The sequence below is a fragment of the Megalopta genalis genome, chromosome 19 (assembly GCF_051020955.1).
Source record: "Megalopta genalis isolate 19385.01 chromosome 19, iyMegGena1_principal, whole genome shotgun sequence".
Classification (NCBI taxonomy): Eukaryota; Metazoa; Arthropoda; class Insecta; order Hymenoptera; family Halictidae; genus Megalopta; species Megalopta genalis.
In genome coordinates this window covers 1,902,198-1,927,052 of record NC_135031.1, presented here as the reverse complement: position 1 = coordinate 1,927,052, position 24,855 = coordinate 1,902,198, and the positions used below count along the sequence as shown (strand labels likewise).

Sequence of the window (24,855 nt, the reverse complement as noted above, 5' to 3'; positions counted from 1 at the left end):
GTGAAATATTGATGTTTATTAAACAACTCCATCTAAAATGTTCGATGTATAAATTCCTAATATTTACATAGCGATGCGGATGGCCTTGCGTATTTAAAGATACTACAAGTACGCGTGCGGTGATTTGCGAATTCCAATTTACGCGGAAATAATGGCGCGTTCGGAAGAGTTTTATTTTGAAACTTTCGATAATTAAACTTTCATGAATCATTTTGCTTGCACCATAAATAGCATCGCAGCCTGCGCAAGGCTGCATAATGCATTGAATTGCTCGGCTGCATTGCCTACTACAAGTACGAACTTCAAACTGTGCGTCGACTATTGCATCGGCCACGTGATTCATCTCGAGGAAAGTTTGACCGAAAAGGCGATTGACTGCACTAAACCTCATTCCGAGAAAGTTCAATGCATTAATTAGAACTCCACTACACGCATCAATCTCTTCACCGTATGTTGCACGCGCAATATACATACAATGTTTCTTCCCCATAATCGAGTTTCGACGATTTAGCATACCACATTATAGGGTTGGCTCTACGGTGTGCTACGTTTTCAAAGGCATATGTATGTATGTACCTTGTTCTGTATTCGATATATGCGATTAATTTAGTTTGCTTCACATTCGTCTGCAGAAATTCGGATTGTTCCATAAAAGAATACGCCCAATTCTGTTTTCACACGGTTTTCGTTCAACACGATTTAGAAAAATAAATTCAATTCTCTTTCTCAACGATTTCATTCAATTTAGCACGGTTAAAGATGATAACAGTGAATAAAGTTACGTTGTTTTTCTCGCTATCACTGTTCTCAATTTTTGATTCCTGAATTTGTGATCATTTTGAATTTACGTATGTTACTTCCACTTTAAGAATTGAATTACCTTTTGTTTTTATAAAATATACTGTGCACGAGTACACATGCTAATCAAATTTAGCTTTTAATAAAGACTCTTAATTAAATACGATGCAATTTTTGCATAAGACTACTCCCGGTGAAAAACTAAAATCGAGTTTGAAAATTGATCGAATGAAATTTTAATGAATATTTTTGGTTAATTTTCACACTCTTAAATATCAAATCGGGTGAACGAATTGTATTTCATATTTGTAATGTATTTTTGTGCAGGGAATCACTTAGGGACCTTTGTACATTCTGACCCACCCTGTATAAGAGATAAGCTAATAAAAAAAAAACCCTAATGCAGTTCACCCCTCTTCGTCGCTAGCAATAGGGGAGCGAAGCTATTAACCAATGAGAAAACCGCATATCTATAATCGCATTATGTGATCCGAGTCATGCAATTATAACGCAAGGCAAACATAACGCGTTGCCACGGTTAATTGTGGGGTCAATTTTGATCCACAAAACATCATCCCTTTATGAACTTCCAACCAATTAAATGGTCATTGCTTCCAAACTGTGAGGCACAAAAACACACACACTTCTATACGATAATTTTTCAAAATATCGAGATATTTGTCACACTCTAAAAATCGTTTCATCGCTGATTTGGAAAATGTTGAAAATAAATATTGCAGAGTTCAAATAATAAAGGTATTTTCTCATTGTTCTACAATGATGCTCTTTAATCAGATTGAATTAGCCGAATCCCTAATTACCAATTGCACTGCTGTGATTTTGGGCAATTACCGCAATTCGTGATATGTATTAGTGGGTTGAGTAAATCGTCACGAAAAGAGTATCCGTGACTTTTCGATCATCTGAATATATTACAAAAAGATCTCGTTTAATCTAGAATACATGTACTTGTTCCATTAATTAATATTGTACAATATTTCAAAATATTTGTGTTTGAAACTGAGGTTGTGCTGTACACAATATTTTTAGGTCAATACATAATTTAAATAATAGACAAAGCTACCAAATTTTTAAGTACTGATTCTATATTTGAATTGTATGTCAATTGTTGTAAATGAAGTATTTGTATGTATTAACTCTGCATTTTTAAACTGAATAGTTTCCACGTAAAAGAGTCTGTACTATGATCAACCAGGTTTTCTACTTGGACTATAACTAATTTAATTGGATTTAAATATTCCACTCACTTGTTTGCGTTTAGCATTGGTCTAGTTCCCATCTGAACTGGATGGGCTATTCATTATACTATGTTGGGCATTATAATAATTCATTATTGCATCCATGTGATAGTTCTGGCTCAACTAAAATTGAAAATTTAGAGGCATGGTGGAATAATTTTTATTCATCAACACAACTTTCTCACAACAGTAATGATTCTAATTGTAAGAATACTCGATCTTTACCAAAATTTCAACTACAAATCTCCATATGTATTAATTCCCTGCAGATTAGTTTCATAGCTTTACTTTTATAGCAACAATATATTTGTCCAACATAGAAATTGTACCAAAGCCTAAAACAGGCCTATTGTGTTAGAGTAACATTTTATCTTGCCTCAAGGATCCCTACAGATATCAGTTCAATGCATAATCACTGGATGCTCTTGTATATGAACCGTTTATTTTGAAAGTGGCATAAGTCATTTTGTTTTTAAGTCGATATATTTAAGGATTTGCGTTTTAACACGTTTAAAAATATGGATGCTAACTTTCGTGAAGATTTACTTGTATTTGTTATCTCAGGATACTGATATTTTTCTCGGTATAAATAATTTCGTATAAACATTAAAAAATCACCACTTTTCATTACGGTAAAGTGACTTATGCCACTTTCAAAATAAACGGCTCATATTATACGTTTGGAAGATTACACTCCATTGAAACATTGTTGCATTCATGGAATCCCACCATTCTATACGGCATGGAGTTTATGATAGAGTTTATAAACAATATAGAATTTCTGCTCAAAAGACGACTTCATACGCAACAATGTGTATAAAATGCTACCTTTATATTTGTAGCTCAGCCATAGTTTCTTGTTAAAGATCTATTGTACAATTGATTGTTTCTGTTAACAATCACATGTTCATATACTTTTAAGTTTCAACAAATAATTTATATTTTAGTCAAATAAGGAATATAATAAATCTCTTTATAAAAAAATATTATGCAAAATTTCATTATAAATGTTTCACTCTGAAATCTGATATTGAATCATTTTATTTGCATAATATGAAAAGAGTACTTAAGAGTACTTAAAACAATTCATTTCCCTTGTTGATTGCAGACAAAATAAACTGATAGATATAATATCTAATGTGAGTCACAACTAACCCAAATGGCATCATCCTATTCAACTAATTCCGCAAACATTAAATGAATTGCACAGATGATACCTAATATAGTTCATAACTGCCCCATCACCCTTTATGACTAATCCTGCAACAATTAAATTTCTTTACACAAATGGTAATTCAGTATGAATTAGGACTAACTGTCACCACCCTTTGCAGTGAATACTATAAAGTATAAGATCTACAAGATTATACAATAGTCAATGTTAGTAACTGTGTGACACATTCAATGAGTTATATTTTGGGTAAATATGTAGTTTAAAGGAACAACCTTTCATTTCACTGACATTAAAATATGTTGTCAAGGTCATCATTCTGAACAACTTTTTCCTATATCTAGATATCTCTTTTAGTTTTTGAGCTATCCGCAAAAAAGAAAAAGGATAGAGATTTAATCAGATTAGGAATTCAATGTATGTAACAGGAATTTAATATATTAGTAATTCAACCTAAATGGGATGTTTTAAATTGTTTTTCATGTTCGAGATCTAACACAGACCAAATACCATAAATTTATGTTACACAAGCGCGAAAAAGGAAACTATTGGATTATTGCCACTTTTTATTCAGGTACGCTTGAATTAGGTCTGAGTTAAGTCTAAAACAGAAAACTTAAAATTCGGTCAGTTGCAATTTCCGAGTATTCGAATTTTACATTAAACCACCGTTTAAACTTCTTGTTTTTGTCATTTATTTTGAGTTTTGTATGAGTATGAATTCCGCGAATATTCGCATAAGTTTTTTACAAGCCGAATTTATTCATTCAGAAGACCAGAATTCCTTCAAAAATGGCATTTACACATTAAAAACTCATCGGGAAAAGTGGATCGAAGCGAATTGGTCATATTTCGATGAAATAAACATCTTCCAAAATAAGATACTAAGTTTTCACTCGATGCACATAACCCAAACCTTTATCAATCGGTCATAATAATATGTATAATTGCGGACCCCATGATGACGCAAACGCCGCCACATGCGTGTATAAATACACGCAAGATTCACATCGTAGTAGTTGTAGCAACAGTTTGTCGCGAATGTTCCAAGAAAGAAAAGAGAACTAGGCGTTCTCGCCTGTCGTACGACAGGCTCGTGCAAATAAATTCTTCAGAATAATAACCTTGACAACAAATTCCAAGGTCATGGAAATTGCACATTTAGTTTGCGTTCAAGAAAAAAAAACACATACCTGACGGGAATCGTAAGCGTCGGAGAAGTGTTCGGCTTCTTGTCCGGCGTACGGTTGCTCGCCGGCAGGGCCCTTACGTCGATCGTCTGCCGCGTTGCGATCCATTGCTTTGGAATCATGGACGTCTGTACCGGGCGAACCGTCGCACGTTGGATCCTCCGTCCTCGGGGCAGGTTCCACTGTTTTGCCCTTGACGAAGAGGCGCGAGATCGCACTCCACATTCAATGAAATCACAGCATCCGCGACGGTGGCAGCGACGATCCGTTCGAACGGGTCCTTGTTCTCGTCATAGCCGGCGAGACAACAGTGTTGTTCGTTCAGGGGGAATTTCACGTTTTCCGACGGGTCGGCGTGGATTTCCTTTTTCTGTCACAGTATCATCGGGCACGCGTGCAGGTTCGTTTCCAATGACGGTGACACACCGGAGAGTTCGCAGCGCAGCAAGGTTAGGCGGTACGGTACGTTCGACTTTGTCCGAAGTAAGGTTAGAATGAACCCCGCTCGGCTAACAGACTCGTACTCATACGCTGCAACGACACCGTTCGGTGTTCATTCGGCACTGTGTCTCGCGCGCGCGGAAGACTCCACGGTCGGGACATTCACGGAATTTGAAAAGGGAAAAGCTCTGGAGCCCACGTAACAACACAGGCTCCGGGACACGGAACACACCGCGAGAGACGTGAGATGTTTTGAAGCCGCCGGATCTGCTACCTGGACCCGGAGCAGTGCTGCGCGTGGCGTTGTTCAATGTCGCGCGTAATAATACCGGTGAAACGCCGTAACACGTCTCAAAGGACACGCAGCGAGAGCTAAGGACATTCGCGGCCCGCGTACGCCGAGGACCTGCTATTTTTGTCGGCGACTATTCGTCGCAAGAGCGTTCCACACTCGACGGGCAATGTGCGAGTTTCTCCTATCGATTTTGCGCGAAACACGGTGCACAAACCGTGCACAGATGCACGCTCGGGGAACCGTGTATCGTTCGTAGATTCTGGGACAGGTTCCAGTTCAGCTTCTTTAGGCAGCTCGTCCCGCTGCTCGATCTTCCGAATGGTTGTCGCGAAAATGTTATTGGCACCTACGAGAGGGGCGTACCTCGCGCGATTTTGACTCGTTCCGAAATCGCCAATGGATTCTACTGTTTAACGAACTGCGAAATGGCGAGCGTTTCTTGTTAGAGTACTGAGATTCTTTAGTTTGATTATCCTACGGTCCAGATTATCGGGCTCTCGATGACAGCGGCACGAAAAGCACACGAGAAGTCCACTCTCGTACACAGCACAGACTTCGCACTAGCACCACCAACGATTCCTCGAATTTCCGCGATCGTTATTGCCCACTCGATCCGCGAAACATCCGAAAATCGCAATCCACCGTATCAATGACCGCGAATTCTCAAGCGAGAGGCATTGTCAGCACGAAAGATCGTCATCTCGCACGAACATCAAGTCCACCGCACGTTCGCCGTCCATCGTGGAAACGACCATCGATTCAAAGCGAGATTATCGCTGAACGATACATCAAAATGGCGTTCGAGATTCGACGCCATATTCTCCCCGATCGAGTCAATTTACATCACGGAGAGCACACCAGAGGCGAAACTCCGCCGTTTTTCCAAGAAATAATCGCCGGCGCGCATGCGTTCGAGTTCGTCGCGAACATAGCTTCGGAACTTCTGTTGCAATATGGATGCACGAAGATATTTTGACGCTGGCTCATTTTGCTATTTCCACGTCGTTGTTTCATTTATAACAAAGGATTACATTGTTTTTGGTCTAGTTAACGATATTATATGTTATGTTTATACAATTTCTGCGTTATGTTAACGATCCGTCACTGAAAAGATAACTGTGCTCGCTATAAATTTGAATCTACAACGTCCGTTAGCGATTCTTGTAAAATTGCTTCTTTCACATATAAATCCAGAAGCATAAGTGTTCGTTAACGAAACGAACTTCAATTTAATGCATAGCAGACCATGTTCATATATGACAAGTTAACCTCTTTCCTTACGATTTATTTTCAAAGAAACGTGCGTGTGCAGGCAGTTAAAGTTAGCACAACTCTATCCGAGGAATTATTACAAAATAAAACTAAAATATTTCTGTTTTTATTTAATGTATTTATATAAATGTGGACATTAGTGAATTTATAATAGAACAGATTAATAAAATAATGTTAAGATTAAATAAAAATTGAAAAATATCCTTTTTAAGTTACAATGAAGTTAACAAAAAAATGTTTAACATAATTGAAATTATTGTGAATAAATTACTATTTAAATTTCTTTTTAATATTGTCTTTTTTTAGATAGAGAAAAGGTAAGAGAACGTGTAAATATTTTAATCATTCTTTCTTAATAGTTAGAAGTAATTGACATGGTTTTCAAACATTTAAATATCTGTCATGAGATTCGACATTTGAGACATAAATTACATTTCATGGAATCGTATATATAATATTTGTTGACCATCGTTATAAACCATGCTACGGTTCAAATATTACCGCACTCTCGAACGTTTTAAATATTACCGCGCTTTTCAATGTTTCGAATTTCTTTCACACAGTTTCTTCTTCTCTTATTCTATGGCTGAAGGAAAAGGATAGAAGTGTCAACTTGAAAAAGTGACAATGTCGTCTGTGTGTAAATTGTCAAGATTAGTAAACATTTAACGACAAAATATTAAATGTACTGACAATAATTACTTTTGTGATATTTTTGTAATAACTGAAATTTCCGTGACTGAATTGTTTCCGTTTCAGGTAAAAGATACGCGCTTATTCTTATAAAAAGTAAGATTTCAGAAGTTATAGATGAAGAGGTTTTTCTTTAGTTTGGTGAGTAAACTAACATCATTTTTAAATATATAGTAATAGGAAATGAATCTTATTAATTCTAATATAATAAAATCGTGTGCATTTTCAAATTATTTACTTAAACGTGTTGTATTAGTCAATTTTGAAAACCTTCAACAATTTTATTGTATATTGTTAAGTAAATTGTATTGAAACAATTTGATAAATTGTAAATTTTGCTAAAATGACATTACTTAATATGCGTTAGCGTAACAATTAAATCATTTTGCATAATTTATTTGGCCTGCACATTATTAGCAAATTATGTTAAGAAATAGTTTTGGGTAATTCTACGTTTGTAAAATATACTATTATTTGAAATTATGCTACAAAGCAAAACAGATTATCATGTCAAGCGCATTTAGCGCCATCTGTCAATGATCAGATCAACTGTGTAGAACAGTAAGTAGAATCAAATTTTTTCGAATAGGAATTTGAGATCATTGTGGTCGGAAAGTATAACAATAGTAATTAATGTAACGTTTACTACGAACTGTTAATGTAACATGTGGGAATTGAAATAATTTTTTGAAAGTCACATTATTATAAGATGGTATTGTATACCGTGTAAATACCGTGTAACGCAGTGATTGTTATCAAATTAAGGAAATTTAAATAAATTTAAAGAAACGATAACAAAAATAAATGATAGCAGATAAAATCACTAAGAAGTATTACTTAAATAATTACTAAAATCTTTGCTTGTAACCGAATTGCTGTACTGGGATTGAAGAGAAATGTAGCAATAAGTAATCAAAATTCTTGCAGATTTTGAATATTGTATTATAAAAAAAAAAGACGACTGCCAGCTGAGAATCGTGAAAAATGATAAAAAAATAAGGATCTGCACCGAGTGTGTTGTACACATAATATAGTATGTATTATAGAACGTATTTACAACGATATATTTACATTGTCATTACAAAAGTTGTGTTAATAGTGCTACAGACTATATACTCATCGATTTAGTTAACCGCATACAACATTCACGCACCCATCGGCTAAATTAGACTATGCTTTGTTCCCATTCACACGGCTAAAACGCTCGTTAAAACAACGCCCGCTTACGACACAAAAAAAGACAACGCTGGTATTATTCCCGAGTAGAGGCATGATCGGATTCCGCGTTCGAAAATAATTTAAAACTTTAATCTCACGTGTTGAGTGACTATGAACTCTCTCGCGCATTCTCATGACTTCGTAGAAAATATAAATCTATACAAATAAAAGAGAAAAGAATATAAGAGGGAACAAGAAGAGAGGGGGGGGCACAAACAAAGGTCGTACGGCTACGATTAATTAATTAAGATTAAGTTCTCGCTCTATTGCACGTAACGTTTCGATGCCATTTTACGATCCGATTCCATTCCCGTGGCAATGTCGGCACGATTAAATCTTGTGCTAATCAGTTTTCCACTTTCTACGTCTACATTGTACGTTCTTTTATTTTACATTCGCGTACGTAGAAAGCAGAAATGCGCATATTCGTGGATGCAGAGTGGACCTGCAGCTGCCGCCATCTCGATCAGATAACTTATGCAGTGCGGCAATTATTATTTAGAAATTGTGAATTCGTTTTTTTATGAAATTGTTAATCTTTATATAACCAATACCGAAGGAATATTACTGGATGTTCCTTCACGCGCGACACACCAAATTATTTTGTATTAAATACAAATAAAAATTTTTAAATAAAATTCAGATCTGTTTGATTTTTGGGGATACAAACAAAACCAAAAAACAACATTGGACGATTCTAAATCTAGCCACAGAACCGTGAATAGTTTCTTTGTGAGATTGTATATTCTCGTTAGAAGTTGAAAATTTGTAGAAGAACGTTGCCGAATACAAGATCAGTCTTAAATCTTTTATCTTTTCTTTTTATTTAGATCCGATCTGTTTCGATGGACTTGTTTGTAGTATGCGAAATATGGTACACAATATTTCATCGGTCCACTCCGCAAGAAGCGTCACACTCTCCATGCTCGGCTCGAATACACCAACGAAAAGCAATTCATTCTCTCATTCATAAATCGCAACTGCTATTTTTGGGCTCGAAAGGCAGTCAGTGGATTTCCGGTCGAGCCTGGACAGCATGACGAATGGTATCTCGCAAATGAAAGACTTCTGAACAAAGGTTGATTCGATTCCCGATACCGTCGAGCAACGCTTCCAATTGGAAAGCAGATACCGCCAATTCGACAATTCAAACGATTCGCTTCTGCGCGAGGAATCTTTTTTTTCGCTTCTCGGGTTCGTGTCGCGTTTATGAAACAGCTTGTACACGCATGAATCTGCTACGAGTATTAACATACATTGTTTCCTGTTCACTCGAGGAGACGCTTTACTTACAGACATAAATAAGACTAATTACAACATATTATTCATCTTTCTCTATCCGCTTACAAAGATACCTTTGACGCGCAGAGAACACTGGTCCGAGTGTTCTCTGAAACGATAACAAAAGAAAAGGAAGAGAAGGGGTGAGAGAGGAGGAGGAGGAGGATGAGGAGGAGGAGGAGGAGGAGGAGAGACAGAGGGGAGAAGAGATTTTCTTAAGAACAATGTCCTTACTTCTTTTCTCATCGTCAGACTATAATATCGAAGTTCGAATCATTAAATTAATATCACTAAACGACACATTAACCGACTGAACGTTTGGACGTTGGATGCGATATCTGAGTTGATTAACAAATAAAAAATAAAAGGACATAGAAGAGAGGGGCGGGAGATAAGAAGGAGAATTATGAAGAAACAAACGATCCGGAGTATTGATAAATGTCTCGGACTGTTACGTATTGTATATATATTACTGCGTATTCGTTAAAAAAAAAAAGAAAAATAAAGAAACCGGACAAATCACGCGTCGGATTGCACGTCAATCGATCGATCGGAACTCCTATCGTCACCAGCATAAAGTTATTACGATCGTTAGTACGGAAGCACTTGTTTCGAGAATTACACTATCTACTAGTCAAAATTTGGCACCAGGCGACCGATGTTTCTCTGCGTACGCTTGAACCTGCCATCGATCAGCTTGTCGTTCGCATCGGGCACAGGCAGACACGCACCGGAAACTACGTTCAATCGAACCGAGTCGAACAATTCAACTCCGAGGTTTCTCGATCCCGAGCTATTCGCGTTTCGCTTCTTCGTTCGATATCGTCGTGCTGTTTCTCTCCATCGATATTGCTCCAAGAGACAAGTGTTTAGTCGTAACCTTGAACTCTACCACCGTTCGTATGTTCACTCGTACAATTTTTCTTACGAATGCACAAATTCCACGGTATAATCATGCCGAACTCAAAATTCACACTTTCTCGAACGATTAGAATGCAAGAGAACGTTCAGAATTTTCATTTGTACAGTTCAGAAGCAATCGAATCCCTCCGTGTCCAATTAAAATGCAAACGCGAACCCATTTTTCCGGCACTCTTTCGTTGAAACACGAGAGCTTTCGGATTTCTCCCAATTTGTATCTAAATCCATTAGTACGCACGGACGGTTCAGAAGCAAATCAGTTTAAGTCCACTGTTTTTTGAAGATCAGTTACTCAGTGCAAACACATCGTTATCGTAGGATCTTTCGGTCGATAAGTCAATATAGTCGATTTCCTCATAAATAAACAATAGATAGCAGCATTCACAACGGAATGACTAAGCAACATTGTTCGGAGGGAATTTTTATTCTAAATATCCGTTCGCATCTTTCATTTGTTTCTCTTCTGGTTAAGTGCATTTGCATATCGTCTCATAATAAAAATTATGCTTCGCGTTAATTAGTGGCATCTTCTTCCAGCTAATCTGCAAAATGCTTATTTATCTCAATTTTAAAGTTAAGAACTTACACACTGATTGTCTTCCGAGCGGTCCATACGACAAAGCCGAAAAACATTTGCCGGATACATAGTTTTCCTTCAGATAGGATCGTATTTTTGGATGGTTTGGCACGGAAGATCGAGGATTGCGAAGCCGGTTCGATTGGATTCGACTCGACTCGACTCGAAGATCCGATTGAACGGTGTCGTTTACGCTCGCGACTCGGTTCCGCAGTGCGGTGTCCGTGCAATGCTTACAAATCACGGGGACGATCAGTGGCAACCGCAACTCTTGACGACCATGTTTTTGTACTTCTTCAGTATAACGTTGCTTTCGTCGAGAAAATACAGCACGGAGATCGGTGAGAGCTTGGTCGGCGCGCAGCACGGCTTTGGTACCTTACCAGGACTCACCAGGTGCACCAACGTTTGGACGATCGCGTGATTGGTCGCGTTCATATGAGCGTTCAGAGGGAAATTGCATTCACCGCTGCAGTAATATGCGTCGTACCCGTCCGGTGCTATGATCCAGTCCTACGAAATTAATATTCATAAATGGTCATGCGAGACGCATGAGATCGCTCGAAGAGCAACGTCACGAAATTAGCAATCCTCTTTTTGCGGACATGCTCGATAGGTAAAGTCCGCGTACACATCTGTTATTCTCGAAAAACACATATGGTGACTCGCGTTCATATTCGGAGATTTTATTTCAACTATTGCATTTCAACTATTTTTGAGGACTATACTGTCATCCTTAGCAAAATGTTTTATTCATAAATGCGCGACTTTTCAAGATATTTTAAAACATTTGGAACATCATGTGCCTTTTATCTTTTATGCGATACTAGAATATTCTACTCTATATGCAGTAGTCGACAAAAGCGTTCGTACACCTTTTAAAAATCAATAACTGTTTTACAACTGGACTAAATGATTTGGACTTTTTTAAATGATAGAGGGACTAGTCTACTGTGCAATGATTAAGATATTTTCTTTTAATTTTGCTATTATTTGAAACTACGAATACAAATTAAGAACTTCACGTTTTTTAACTTTTTAATCGGAGCCTACAGGGAAAATTTAAATAATGCGTATTCTGGATTTATGAGCTACAAACCAATTAAAGATTGCAAAAATCGCAGTTTCTCACGAATTTGGACAGGTTCGGCCGATAATTGTAAGAAATTTGCAAAATCTACAAAACGCAACGTTTAAAATTTCCTTCTAAGCTCATACAAACAACAAGTTGCAATTTTTTTCTAAATTTGTTAGTGAACTAGTGGCTCGTCTAAATTTATACGTGAACAAGTCCCTGTAACATTTGAACAAAATTGAAGTCATTTGGTCCAATTTTGAAAAAGTTATTCTGATTTAAGAGGTGCTCGAATACTTTCGTGAGTCATTGTCGTGAGTCACATTCTGTTCTTTCAGACATCAATTCTATTTAACCTTTAAACTTGGTAATTTTTTGATAATGAACAGTAACGAAGACCAAAGCTTCCAAACCAAAAAAAAAAGATTAGAAGTCCCTGAAAGATGATAGAAGAGACAAATTGTAAATTAACTTGGCGTCCCTAGTTAAAAAATTAATATACGTCCTAGAGGACATGTTCAAACGGATGATCGTTAAATTTGATTAATTCTAATATGTCCACATGTTTTCCCATGTTTTGTCCATATGTTTTCATTATCGATTTATCCTTCTATATAAACACTAACGTATTGTTTTTCAAGAATTTACGTACTTGGACTTTGGCGAGTGGCTTTACATGCAGCTTGTGCTTATGCTTTCTGTTTACAGCATCGAACTGCATAATAACTGTTAGTAATGGTTATCGCATAAACGAAAAGTATCGCATGGTAAACGCGGAACCACGAACTTTTGATATTACCGAAGTTCGAGAAGCGAATAATCTCAGATGAATTCGTATGCTTCGTGTATCAAGATTACGTTCAAATGTTACGAAAAAATTTCAATGAAAAACAAAAACGTTACAAGCTGATTCGAACCTTCCATTCACTGTCGCTATTCGACTAGCCTCTACTTATGCAAATGCTCCATACTGCATTCTCCTCGGATTTATTCATACCGTAGTAATCGTGAAAAGGCATGACACGCGAAACAATATGATAAAAATTTGTTGGCAGCGCTTGTAATCGTAAAAAATTCGATCAACTCTTTACAATGTAACATAATAACTAACATATATATTGTAAATCTTCATGCAACATTTTTATACAAAATTATATATTAAAAAAGCAACTAAAAACCTTAATATTAATTAATTAAACTTCATTTCTTTTATTTCTTCATTTTATGTCTTTATTATCTATGCACTGTAAATACGTGAAAATCTAGTTATTAATTTATTTATCTGTTTATTTATTTACGTATATATACATATACGAATAAGGTGATCCCTTTGTTATAAACCGAGAAAAGAAACTGTACGAGAACGGTTGACAGACGAGCAATATGTACATAGAATTAGTTAAAAATGAAGTTATGCAGGCATTGTGGTTCCACGTTTATTCAATAAAACTATTCGTATGGATGAATATCTGAATATATTTTCCTTAATTTTGAGCAACATAAGATTTCTGTAAATTTTTCGACGCGTTTCGAGAAAGCAATTAAAGCACAACACGGGGTTGAATGATCATCAACTATTGCGCGTCATTACGCAATTTGACACAACTCACCTGCCACTTTAGATCCCTGAAGCTGACGTACAACGTCTGGATTTTGCAAGTCTTCGAGTTATACTGCATACCTGGATCTGAAAAAGCGAAACGAAACTCGATTAACATTTTTCAACGTGCTCACGCTACGATCCACAAAATTATTCTATCACGCGAACCTTTTCGCAACGCGATCTTGACAAAGTAAAATCTGAGAGTAGCGTGTTCGACGTGTAACCCTGTCTCTTCCCGGAATCTGGGCAATCGATTTTAAGATACGCGCATCATCGTGTAAACGTTCCGCATGATTCCGTGACTCGGGAGAAACTGGAATTCCTTCGTTGAAGAAATAAACTTGGCCAAACCGCCATTGTGTTCTCGCGGATCCCGTAACTTATGGAGCTTTGTTATCGTTTCCAGGTGTTTATAGCAGAGAAACTTATTTTACGATCCACAGAAATGGAGGTCCACTTCGTAAGAATGGCCCAACCTTTTATTGTTTAACGCTTTCGTATCTTCCATTAGGAAAATTAAATCTTGCTGGTATACTTTGATCAGCATTTCTGCTTCTTTTAAGGGAGAATTATAGAATTTTACTTTAGGTGTTTTAGGGATTTTCTTTAACACAAGCTCAAATGACTGGTTTCTCATCTTTTCTTCTTACGTTCCTGATATTATGAAAATGTTTCTATACAAATTTTTTAGATAAACGTTCTTCCACCCGATATGTCTATTTTTAACACTTTTTGAACAGATCCAACTTTGCCACCGTTACAAAACGATATACAGTAGCGACCACATAAGTTGTGAAATATGTATGTATGTAATAACTGTTTTAAAATTGGACCAAATGACTTGAACTTTTTTTTGAGATTCTAGATCAAATAGTTTGTTAGAGAATGAATGGATTTTATTCAACGTTTTTCGACTTTTTTATCTGAAGCTATAACAAAAATTTAAAAAATGCGTTTTGTAGAGCTTTGTAACTACAGTTCGTGAAAGTAACAGTTTTCACGAATATCATTCAAAAACATATAATTTTTACATCTTTCAATGGCTGTAGCTGAATTATGAAATGAAATTTTCAGCATACAGGGTATCCCAAAAATGTCGCGCAATCCGGAAATGGGGATTCTTAAGGTTATTCGAAGTAACTTTTTCCTCAGCGAAAATGCAATCCGCAGCTTTGTTTACAAGTTATCAACGAAAAATAGTGACCAATAAGAAACGAGCTCGGCTGGCGCGAGATGGCCTAGCCGACGAGCGCACGAAACCCAGTTCCGCCCATTGGCTGAGCCGTCACGCGCCAGCCGAGCTCGCCTCTTATTGGTCAGTGTTTTTCGTTAATAACTCGTAAACAAAGCCTCGGATTGCATTTTCGCTAAGGAAAAAATTACTTCAAATAACCTCAGGAACCCTCCATTTCCAGATTACGAGACATCTTTTAGACAACTCTTGTATAAGTTACCGAGATCTTTAGATCTTTTTAACGAGAGTTTTCAATTTTTTGTTATATTCGAGGTAGTAGCAAAATTAAAAGAGATGATTGTAGTCATTGTACAGTAAACTAGTTCCTCTAACATCTCCAAAATATTCAGATCATTCAGTCCAGTTTTGATATAGTTATACGGTTTCAAAAGGAGTCCGCAGACTTTTTACATCCACTGTACAATCATTTGAAATCATGACGTGGTGCTATTTTTTATCGGATGACTCGTGTCAGTGACCAGCGATGTTAGGGAATCCGGGAGAATTAATCTTGGATGAAGAAGCTTGCGAAAAGAGTTCGACTAGAAGAAATTGATTGGTACATCGGACGTTACCTTCCAGACTTACCGGTGTACGGATTATTCCGATAATCCAAGCTCGAGGACTCGCTCTTTTTTCTTCTCCTTGCGTCTCGCTTTTGCCGTACCTTTTTTTCCCGGATGCCAGAACTCTTGAAGTATCCGACCATGAAGGGCTGTTTGTCCGGATCGCCTCTAAAACCGACGATCCCGATGTCCTCTGGTCTCATCTCGTGCACTGAAGACACAAGCAAAACGACGAATGTTAACAATCAACGCTACACTTTTCTTTAGATAACCCATAACCGGGTTATGGTGGCTACGATGATCCCACGCAACTTTAAAAACAAGTCATCATTAATATACGTTCATGTAATTATCTAAAAATACATGTAATCCTCCATCAGTTTGCAATCTTTTAATGTAAAACTCACTTGCTAATTTCGAAATATGCAATATTTTTGCTGAAACAATAACTGACAATAATTGGTAGGTCGGTTAAGGGTTAACAGTTCGAGCGTCGCATCTTCTAGAAATGAACTCTCGATCCACCAATATCAGAATTATCTATTATCCAAACTCGTTCTACGCGTAATTTGCTTAATATAACGAATCAATTCGTTTTTAATCTTAAAGTTACTGAGCACCGAACACGATTGATACACGTTGCTTCATGAAAACGACAAGAATGAGTTTGTTTTAATTTTTCACGACTTTTATTACACAGTGGAAGCACGATTATCATGTCCTCCAACATCAGAATTCTCTACATATCACCCAGAGTCGGGCGTTATTCGATTAAAATTCTATCGGAACAACATTTCGAGAAAAAATTTTTCGAATAAAATTTTATTCAAACATCGTTTTTCGAATGCAATTTTATTCGATTAATCCATCGAATGCAATTTTATTCGATTAATCCATCGAATGAAATCTTATTCGATTAATCCATCGAATAAAATCTTATTCGATTAATCCATCGAATGCAATTTTATTCGATTAATCCATCGAATGAAATCTTATTCGATTAATCCATCGAATAAAATCTTATTCGATTAATCCATCGAATGCAATTTTATTCGATTAATCCATCGAATAAAATCTTATTCGATTAATCCATCGAATAAAATCTTATTCGAACAATATACCGAATAAATTCTACGAATAAAATTTATCCGGTGACCGAAAATTTGTCGGGCGGCACCGTATCGACAGCTTTCCTTTACGTTCGAATCGCCGCCTAATTGCAGATTTGATGCCATAAGCGGATCGCGCGCGCAGCAATGATCGCGTTCGCGGGCGTGTTAGCTTAGAGTGGCCTGGCGGAGCCAGGCCGTGGATTAGAATTATTAATAGCCAACCTTCAGGAATATTAACTATTTAAGAATCTCAACGGCTGTATCGGCCGACCCGACACGTATCGAGAGCCGTTCACTTCGCCGATATAGACGACAGCTCACGGTTTCCCAACACGTTGGCCCTGCAATTAAGTCGCCGTTGTACCGTTGCGCGTTTAATCAATTGATCGTTCCGTCAGCCGGCATGCCGATCGCACGATTATTCTTAATTATGTTTACGCGGCACGCATAACGATCCACACCCCTGCGCTGACGGCCTCCGGGCCAGGGACGGGAAGGGGTTGTTACGAGTTTTCAGCGTAAAACGTTGCCGGATCGAATCGTTTCGTAATGTAATCGGAACTTGAAGAAGTTGTGACACTTGTTTATCATAATTGCTGAAGCCGCGTTAATATTCATGCGGTAATAATTATATTCCTTAACAGTGTACACCGCGACAAAAATAGAGCCGATTTACATCGATTAGCATAGCGTGTCGCAAGCTGTTCCGCAGACCCATAATGGTAGCGATATTCAGGCAAGGGTTTGTCAACGTGGTGGCCTAATCTAATCGTTCAGGAATCGTTCCTCGAAATTCTTTGTTTCGTGTCCGAGCTGCCAGAATGAGAAAATTATCCGCGATTTATCTGGAAACTTGGATAGCGAGAATTAGAATACTTTTGTGCGAAGTCATCGAATAGATTTCTCAAGTGCATAATAAATAGACTGCGGGCCTCCGTGCGGAACAAGAATCGTCCAAGTTAATTCTAAAATACGTAGATGGGCTGAAAATGTCCTTCCTCTTTCAACCCTTAGCACACGGACAATGTCCTCGGATCGCCTAATAGCAGCTCATACATATTCATGAAGTAGAATTAAGCAACGATTCAAAGGAAATATAAAATGATGAAACGTTGGAGATAATTAGCCTGTTTGAAAAAAATTTGATAAAAGGTCGTATTGGTACAGATTTTGTGAAACAAAAATTATTCATTTTCCAAGTACCATAATCATCAAATTTTTATAACTCCAAAGGTTTGATGATCGTAATCAGTCGAAAATATAATGTAACAGTCAGAATTGTACAGAATTACAAATCAATTCCTCAAGAAATTATAATTATAAAGTAATTCAATAATACTGTAATTCGTAATTCCGATCTCTGTTAAATTAAATTAATGATTAAATTAGTAATTCGTAATTGCAATTGGAGTACAATTACGAAATACTAAGTAATTAGATTATATTAATTACAAATTTCCATGTAATTGAATGAAAGTTACGAATTGAAAAATAATAAATAAATAGGTAATAAAGGAAGAAAATACGCAGAAGAAATAAAAAATGAGAATTCTTCAAACTTCTGGGCGGTAATTCGGAAAACCTTTTTTTCATTTATATTGTATTTCAATTGCATTTTATTTGAATTATGCACGTGATTAAAATGATTAGCAACTGTGTGTATTAACTGAAAGGTTTGAATCGTGTAACTGAATTACAAGGTTGTTGAATTACTATGTAATCGAAGAGTACATTGTAATTAAACTGCGCAGTTGAATTAGCTCAACTCTAGTAATAATATAGTAAATTCTCCCCAATTTTCCTTCAGCTTGTAAACAAAAATGGACAATTTGGGAAGAAGAGATACTATTATTTGAGCCTCGCGGCTCATTTTTATAGTTGCCGATTATTAACGATTATAAAAACGAGGTGCAAGGCTCGATTATTGTAATCAGTCGAAAATAATGTAACAGTCAGAATTGTACAGAATTACAATTCAATTCCTCAAGAAATTATAATTATGAAGTAATTCAATAATACTGTAATTCGTAATTCCGATCTCTATTAAATTAAATTAATGATTAAATTAGTAATTCGTAATTGCAATTGGAGTACAATTACGAAATACTAAGTAATTAGATTATATTAATTACAAATTTCCATGTAATTGAATGAAAATTAAGAATTGTTGTAACGAATAATTGTAACTCTCCTTCCCGAATTGTTCATTTTTGTTTATAAGCTGAAGGAAAATTAGGGAGAATTTACCGTATTCTTAAATTCTCGCAATAACTTGCAGAGTTCTGTATTTGACTAACAATAAATAAAGTTCGTCGGACCGTTGCTCACTTATACAATTGCATGATTGTTAAACTGGAAAGTAATTAACTAATGGAGAGACGATAAAAGATGATTTGAATTCAATTCAGTTTGAAAATAGATAAGTGAATTCGTTCCTCAGGGGATGAAGCGTATCGTAGGATGCAGGTGTTGCCGCGGAAGGTTTGTAATTAAGTCGAGCAACGATTCGCAGTCGATGAACAGCAACGTGTTATGTTAAAGCCATTCATCAGACTTTTATTAGACAAGCTGCGTTACAAATGGAACGTCATTCCGGCCAATGATTTATTTAATATATTCTGTCTGAAACAGAATGTTGATCGTTCCCTATAAATAGATCGCTCGTGATGCTCGTTGCTCGTACATTTCATCTTTTGTTTCTTTCTATTGATCTCTTTACCACATTCTTGTGTGACACATATGATCCCGTTGCATGTGATGATTGTAAAAAAGAATCTGTTCATTTTTGCAACTTTAAACAATTACGGTTTATCTCTATGTCAATCGTCTTTTTCAGTAAGCACGTAAGTTATCAATTGCTCTATGTTCGCACTAATTTCTTTACTCGTTGTCTAGTAAACTAGTTCCCTAATAACAACTGAAAAAAGATGCAAATCATTTGGTTCGATTTTAAAAACGCGATTACGTTTTAAGAAATATTAAAATATTAACGTTACTCAATGTATATGCAATAATTGATCCTTATCCTATGTGCAATATTTTGCAATTTCATTAAAGTTTATAACACGTATGATAACTAGGTTTCGAAATCCATTTTTATTGTAATATATCGAATAAAAATAAATGTTACTAGGATTTTTATAACATGAAAGAGACAAACTAATAGTTTCTAATTCACTCTAGTAGATAATATGTAGTGTAATATGTAAACGTGTTAAATTTTAAAAAAAGGAAAGATAAATACAGGAAACATTTTACACCTTTAAGTTCATTCTGCGTACATATTTTATATTATTTTATACTTATTCTGTTGTACTTTGCTTTATTGCCTCTAAATAATATAATTTGCTTACTCTATTATTCCTCTCACAGTCAACCCAAGCGTCATTAATTAACCCACTGACATACCAGTAATTAACTCACTGGCATGACTACGCCACCATGTATAATCATAGTTACTGTTATCTAACATACACGTAATAGGAAACTTTCCTGTATTACATTCAACAAAGAATAATAATAATAATAATAATAATAATAATAATAATAATAATAATAATAATCCGCTCTTTTAAGTCGGAATGGAATTTTCTTCTTCTATCATCAATACTTAACATCTCGACAGGCACCGCGAACAGCCTAAAAAATAGCATACAATTAAAGCATTTTATTTGATCGAATAAAAATTACAAAATAAAATTCCATGTTCCAGAACAAAGGTATAAAAAGCTCTGATCGTTGTAACTCTAAAGATAATGGCAAGGAAAAGGAAAGAAACGTGTTAAGTGACCTCTAAGAAGGAACAGAATTGGCTGCGACGACCCCTGCGGGAGAACGAAGGAAAAGAATCCTGGCACTGTTGTAAGTCGACAGTTGTTTCCGAAAGCGCGCGATCGAATCTGTTAGTCAATCCGCATCGCGGCCATAGGAAAACGCGTGAAAACCTATTCGAATGGAAATGGCGGAAAAGAAGGAAAAAAAAAGTCGACGCGGCCGAGACGTAGTGGCGAATCGTCAATTACAACGGAAAAAGGATTATTCAAGAGAAACCGATTGGCATGCGGGTCGCGGCGCGCCGCGCGCAATATCAAAATTCGAACGAAAGGACACGCGTTGTACGTGCGAGCAATCCAAACGGTCTGATTGTATCCTCGTGGCCGGCCGGAGGAGACTCGTCCCTGCGACGGGCATCGCTGCCTATGCAAATGATCGTTCTTACGAGCGCGAGCGCGACCGCGAGTCCGAGAAAGCTATTAAATTGGCTCGCTGGAATGCGCATTTGCCGTGATTGCACGCGGACACCTGCTGCCCCGCAACTTTGTGCGCCTGCCGTTACAGAATCGACGGCTAGGACGAACCTGCCGGCCAACAATTTCCTCGAGACGAATGCGACCGGTTGTTCCGATTAGTATTACGGTCCGCTTGCCACCGTATACGCTTCGATGATGCTTACTTCGAGAGTCTGGCACCCAACCCCGGGACCCGATCGTCTAGCGCGAATCAAGCCCCGGCCCCCACAGTGTTCGATCCGCGGAACAGTAATCTGACAGGCGACAATTTGTGGCCACGCGTCGATTTTTCAACGTTCGTATTGAACAGAATTTTTTTTTATTTCGAAGTGAGAACTTATCGAGGCTTCAAAATATTGGTTACCTCTCGGATAACTCCATGAGCCGGTGTAACGTTGTAAAAAGAAAATCTAAAACTAATTATTCTAAAATTAATCTAAATTAAAAAAAAAAAAAATTATTCTAAAAGTAGTTAATTATTCTTAAGTATTCTTAAGTAAATTATTAATCTAAATTAATTATTCTAAAAGTAATTATTTTTATTATTCCCGATAAAATATCGAATGCAATGTGTGCAATATAATTTTACACGTGTCTCTGCAACTATATTTCGATTATTTGTGCATTTTGTAAGAATTTTTTAACTCATGCAGAGAAAACGTTTTTATCAGTTTGAACTTGGGTTTAAGTGAAATTTGGAACTATATGCGTGTATTTCAACAATCGCTTTAAGCAATTTTAACAATTTCGGCATTTATTTTTCCGCTAACTTTTTTGTTACAAATAATCAAGTCGTTTAAACTTTGTTTAATATTGATGTATATTTTCGATTTTATAACATTATAGCCGGTGCCGACACGAATTCAACGATCTACTGTACTATGACCATAAACCTTGTAATAACGCTAAAATAATTTTGGACACAAAAACGTAACAAAACTAAATCAATTTGGTTTGTCCAATCAATTGTCCAATCAATTTAAAATTGATAAGTTCAATTGCGTGACATCAATTACATTTTCGATATTCTTGTGTTTTACGAATCCCAATAAACTTATGAGAAGTAGCGTAAGCAAATAATTCTGTCACCTACATATAGATGGGAAATATAGCTTTTAAAATAACCCATAGTTTGTGCTGAGTATACCAATTTATAATGGAAAAAACTTGAATTTTAATGCAAGAAATCAATGCATTTCTTAAATCATGTGCCATTAGTAGAATTAAATTAAATTATGTTGAGTGGACTTGGGCTCCTTCAAATTTTATAACGAATCTGGTTGTTAATTTTGGAAGTGGCCTAACTCCATTCTTGGTAAGAAAACGCATATTATTCACTTAATATAATTGCCATTATTTTAATAGGAACTATAAATTTAACTCCTTTAGATACACTTAAGCAGTATGACTCATTAGTATCCTGCATGTATATTTTTAATTGTATTGAAACACGAACCCTTAAATATCTCACTTTAAGTATAAATGGACTTAGGCCACTTTCAAAATGAACGGCTCATATGTTACTATAATCTGATTCGTACAAGTTGAATTCAATGCTATAGAACCTTAAAATAAATTCGCTTAAGAGTTACTAATTTTGTCCCAAAAATTCCCTACACAGGATCGAACACTATTCGGTCTCGCAGCCATCCTCTCGGCCATAGATCTTACAAGGGGATCTTACGAAAGTGCACATTGCTTGCGAAAATTTCAATTGAGAAGAAAAGATCTGTCGAATATCACGCCTAGATGCCAATACCGTGTAATTTATTTCCGTTAAGATTGTTTAAATAATATCCTTTCGATCGAACAATAACAGTCACGAAATTCGTGATATTTTAGGATAATCAGTTTCAAAGAAACTGATCGTGTCGTTGGTTGTTCACAAAGTGGTAGTTCAAAAACATACATATACAAATGAAAACGATGCTGCTGTAAGTGAAAGTGTTGAAAATGAAGCGGCAACATCAATTTCACGTTGTTCGCGAGAATTGGGCATATCTTATGGCTCTTTATGGAAGACTCAGCTTAACCGGTTAACCGTTTTCGACGAGCATGCTCGTCATAAAAGAATGGCAATATCTTGTGTCGCGACGAGTGTGCTCGTCATGCGTAAAAATTTGCTATTCAAGTAGCAATTTTAGTGATAACAAAAATGTATTCGTCAATCTTAAGACGTTTTGAATATTTTGATATATTATATAATATTTTATATATTATATATTTTATATATTTATATATAATATTTTAAATATTTTGGAATACTTGGAGGTTTGGATACGTGTAATTTGAAAATGTTTGAATATTGTCGGAATGTTTAAAATTGCTATGGAGCAATGTACGTATTTCTCATTAAAATGTTTCGAAATAAAATGCTTTGCTAATTTCTGTACTCAATATCGAAAAGCAAAACTCAGGCTTTGAATAAAAATGGTAAAAGTTAGAAGTGTTTGCTACGTACAACATTAAAAAATGTGAAAAATTTGAAGAAAAAAACGCTGTTTTCTCTGTTCGTTTCATGTGTCAGAGGTTCAAGGATAAAGTAATTTCTTCCTACAAAGGGGCAGTCCTAAATCGGGCGGCTACGCTTTCGCAATACTTCTGACAGTCAAGGACGCAGAACCGGTAACATTGTTCGCCTTGCAATTTGTTTCAGCTGGTCGAAATTCTCGAGTTCCAAGGACGTTTAACAAGCGCCGAGGATCGTCTCCGACAGAGATCGAAACCAGAAACTATTATAGATTGCATTGTGCTATTAGAAAGCCATAATAGCAGCCTTCCAAACATTCTTAAAAGCATTTCCCCATTTAACTAGATTGCAGATTTTATGCATTTATGACAAAAAGGAGTGGGCAACATACGAAACTGTTTTTCTAAGATTTGTCTTCACGAAATTGCAAAGACATTAGAGAAAACACCACTGTTACATTATTTCCAATTTATGACGATTATTAAACGAGGAGAAACATTTTTATCTAATCTGCAATGATTCGCGTTAATATTCAAACATCCTTTGAAACGGTGTAACTTTTTTAAAACTAAATGACTTGAAGTTTTTTTAAATGTTAAAGGGACTGTACGATGACAGGGGTTGTACAAACCAGTAAAAAACCTAAACGAATTTAAGAGTAACATTGTAATACATGATCTTAATAGTGTCACTCGATCTTATTAGTGTCAATAGAGACGGAACGAAAACGTGGATCACACATGTTCCTTAAAATGAATAGACAAATTTTATTTTAAATAAAGATCTGATAACATACGATATTCGAAATAAATATGTATACCAATCAAATGATATTTGCAATTAGAAATTGATATCACAAAGTAAAAAGAATGTATGTACCTCGCTGTTGTGTATTCGAAACTACCTTAAACATTCGAACAGCGAGCCTTTCCTACAAAACTATAACCGAGCATAGTTAATATTATTTATAATTTCGTTATCAATTTGTTCAACATATTTTTGAACAGAAACCTTAACGAAACAAATGGATACGAGCAACATTATCCGAATATTAAGCTCCGATGGAGCTTAAATAAATCTGCTACGAATTGAACAATTCAATTTTGCGGATTTCATGGAAATTCGATGAATAGACCGCGGGTTTTTACGCAAAATAAAAATTGCCTGCATCGGTTGCAAGAAATAGCGACTAAAATAGCAAATTCATTCTGACTTTTATTATTTGAACAGATCAAATTTAATAGATCGACATTTGTAGTTCCTTTAATCTTTCTACCATTTTCAATCATTTTGCCATACATACGTAAAATCTGCGGTCCGCTGATGAATTTAGCGATCGAGTGAAGGAAAGGTTGATTGGAATTCCAGAGGACTGGAAATTCTTGGTAAA

General features: G+C 36.1%; 2 protein-coding genes and 1 long non-coding RNA gene across 21 annotated transcripts in view; 1 reads left to right on the top strand and 2 right to left on the bottom strand.

The window, feature by feature from the left end:
• The window catches only part of Patronin (calmodulin-regulated spectrin-associated protein patronin), a 123,123-nt gene extending 117,231 nt beyond the window's left edge, over positions 1-5,892 (bottom strand). For 13 of the 19 annotated variants that reach the window (XM_076527327.1, XM_076527331.1, XM_076527332.1 and 10 more), the window contains exon 1: positions 4,422-5,891. In XM_076527327.1, the coding sequence (XP_076383442.1) occupies positions 4,422-4,643 (222 nt within the window). In that variant the 5' untranslated portion in view covers positions 4,644-5,891. Of the gene's footprint in view, positions 1-4,421 lie in introns of all 19 variants that reach the window. The other 6 variants (XM_076527335.1, XM_076527336.1, XM_076527347.1 and 3 more) reach the window with 1 other exon arrangement.
• Positions 5,893-6,010: 118 nt separating this feature from the next.
• Positions 6,011-8,975, top strand: LOC143260782 (uncharacterized). The gene is made up of 3 exons (XR_013035063.1): positions 6,011-7,111; positions 7,186-7,260; positions 8,047-8,975. It is a non-coding gene; the product is annotated as an uncharacterized LOC143260782 (long non-coding RNA).
• Positions 8,133-24,855, bottom strand: part of gbb (glass bottom boat) — a 77,627-nt gene continuing 60,904 nt past the window's right edge. The window contains exons 4-6 of the mRNA XM_076527366.1: positions 15,617-15,805; positions 13,802-13,878; positions 8,133-11,629 (exon numbers count right to left, since the gene is read on the bottom strand). Of these exons, the coding sequence (XP_076383481.1) occupies positions 11,369-11,629; positions 13,802-13,878; positions 15,617-15,805 (527 nt within the window). The 3' untranslated portion in view covers positions 8,133-11,368. The remainder of the gene's footprint in view (positions 11,630-13,801; positions 13,879-15,616; positions 15,806-24,855) is intronic.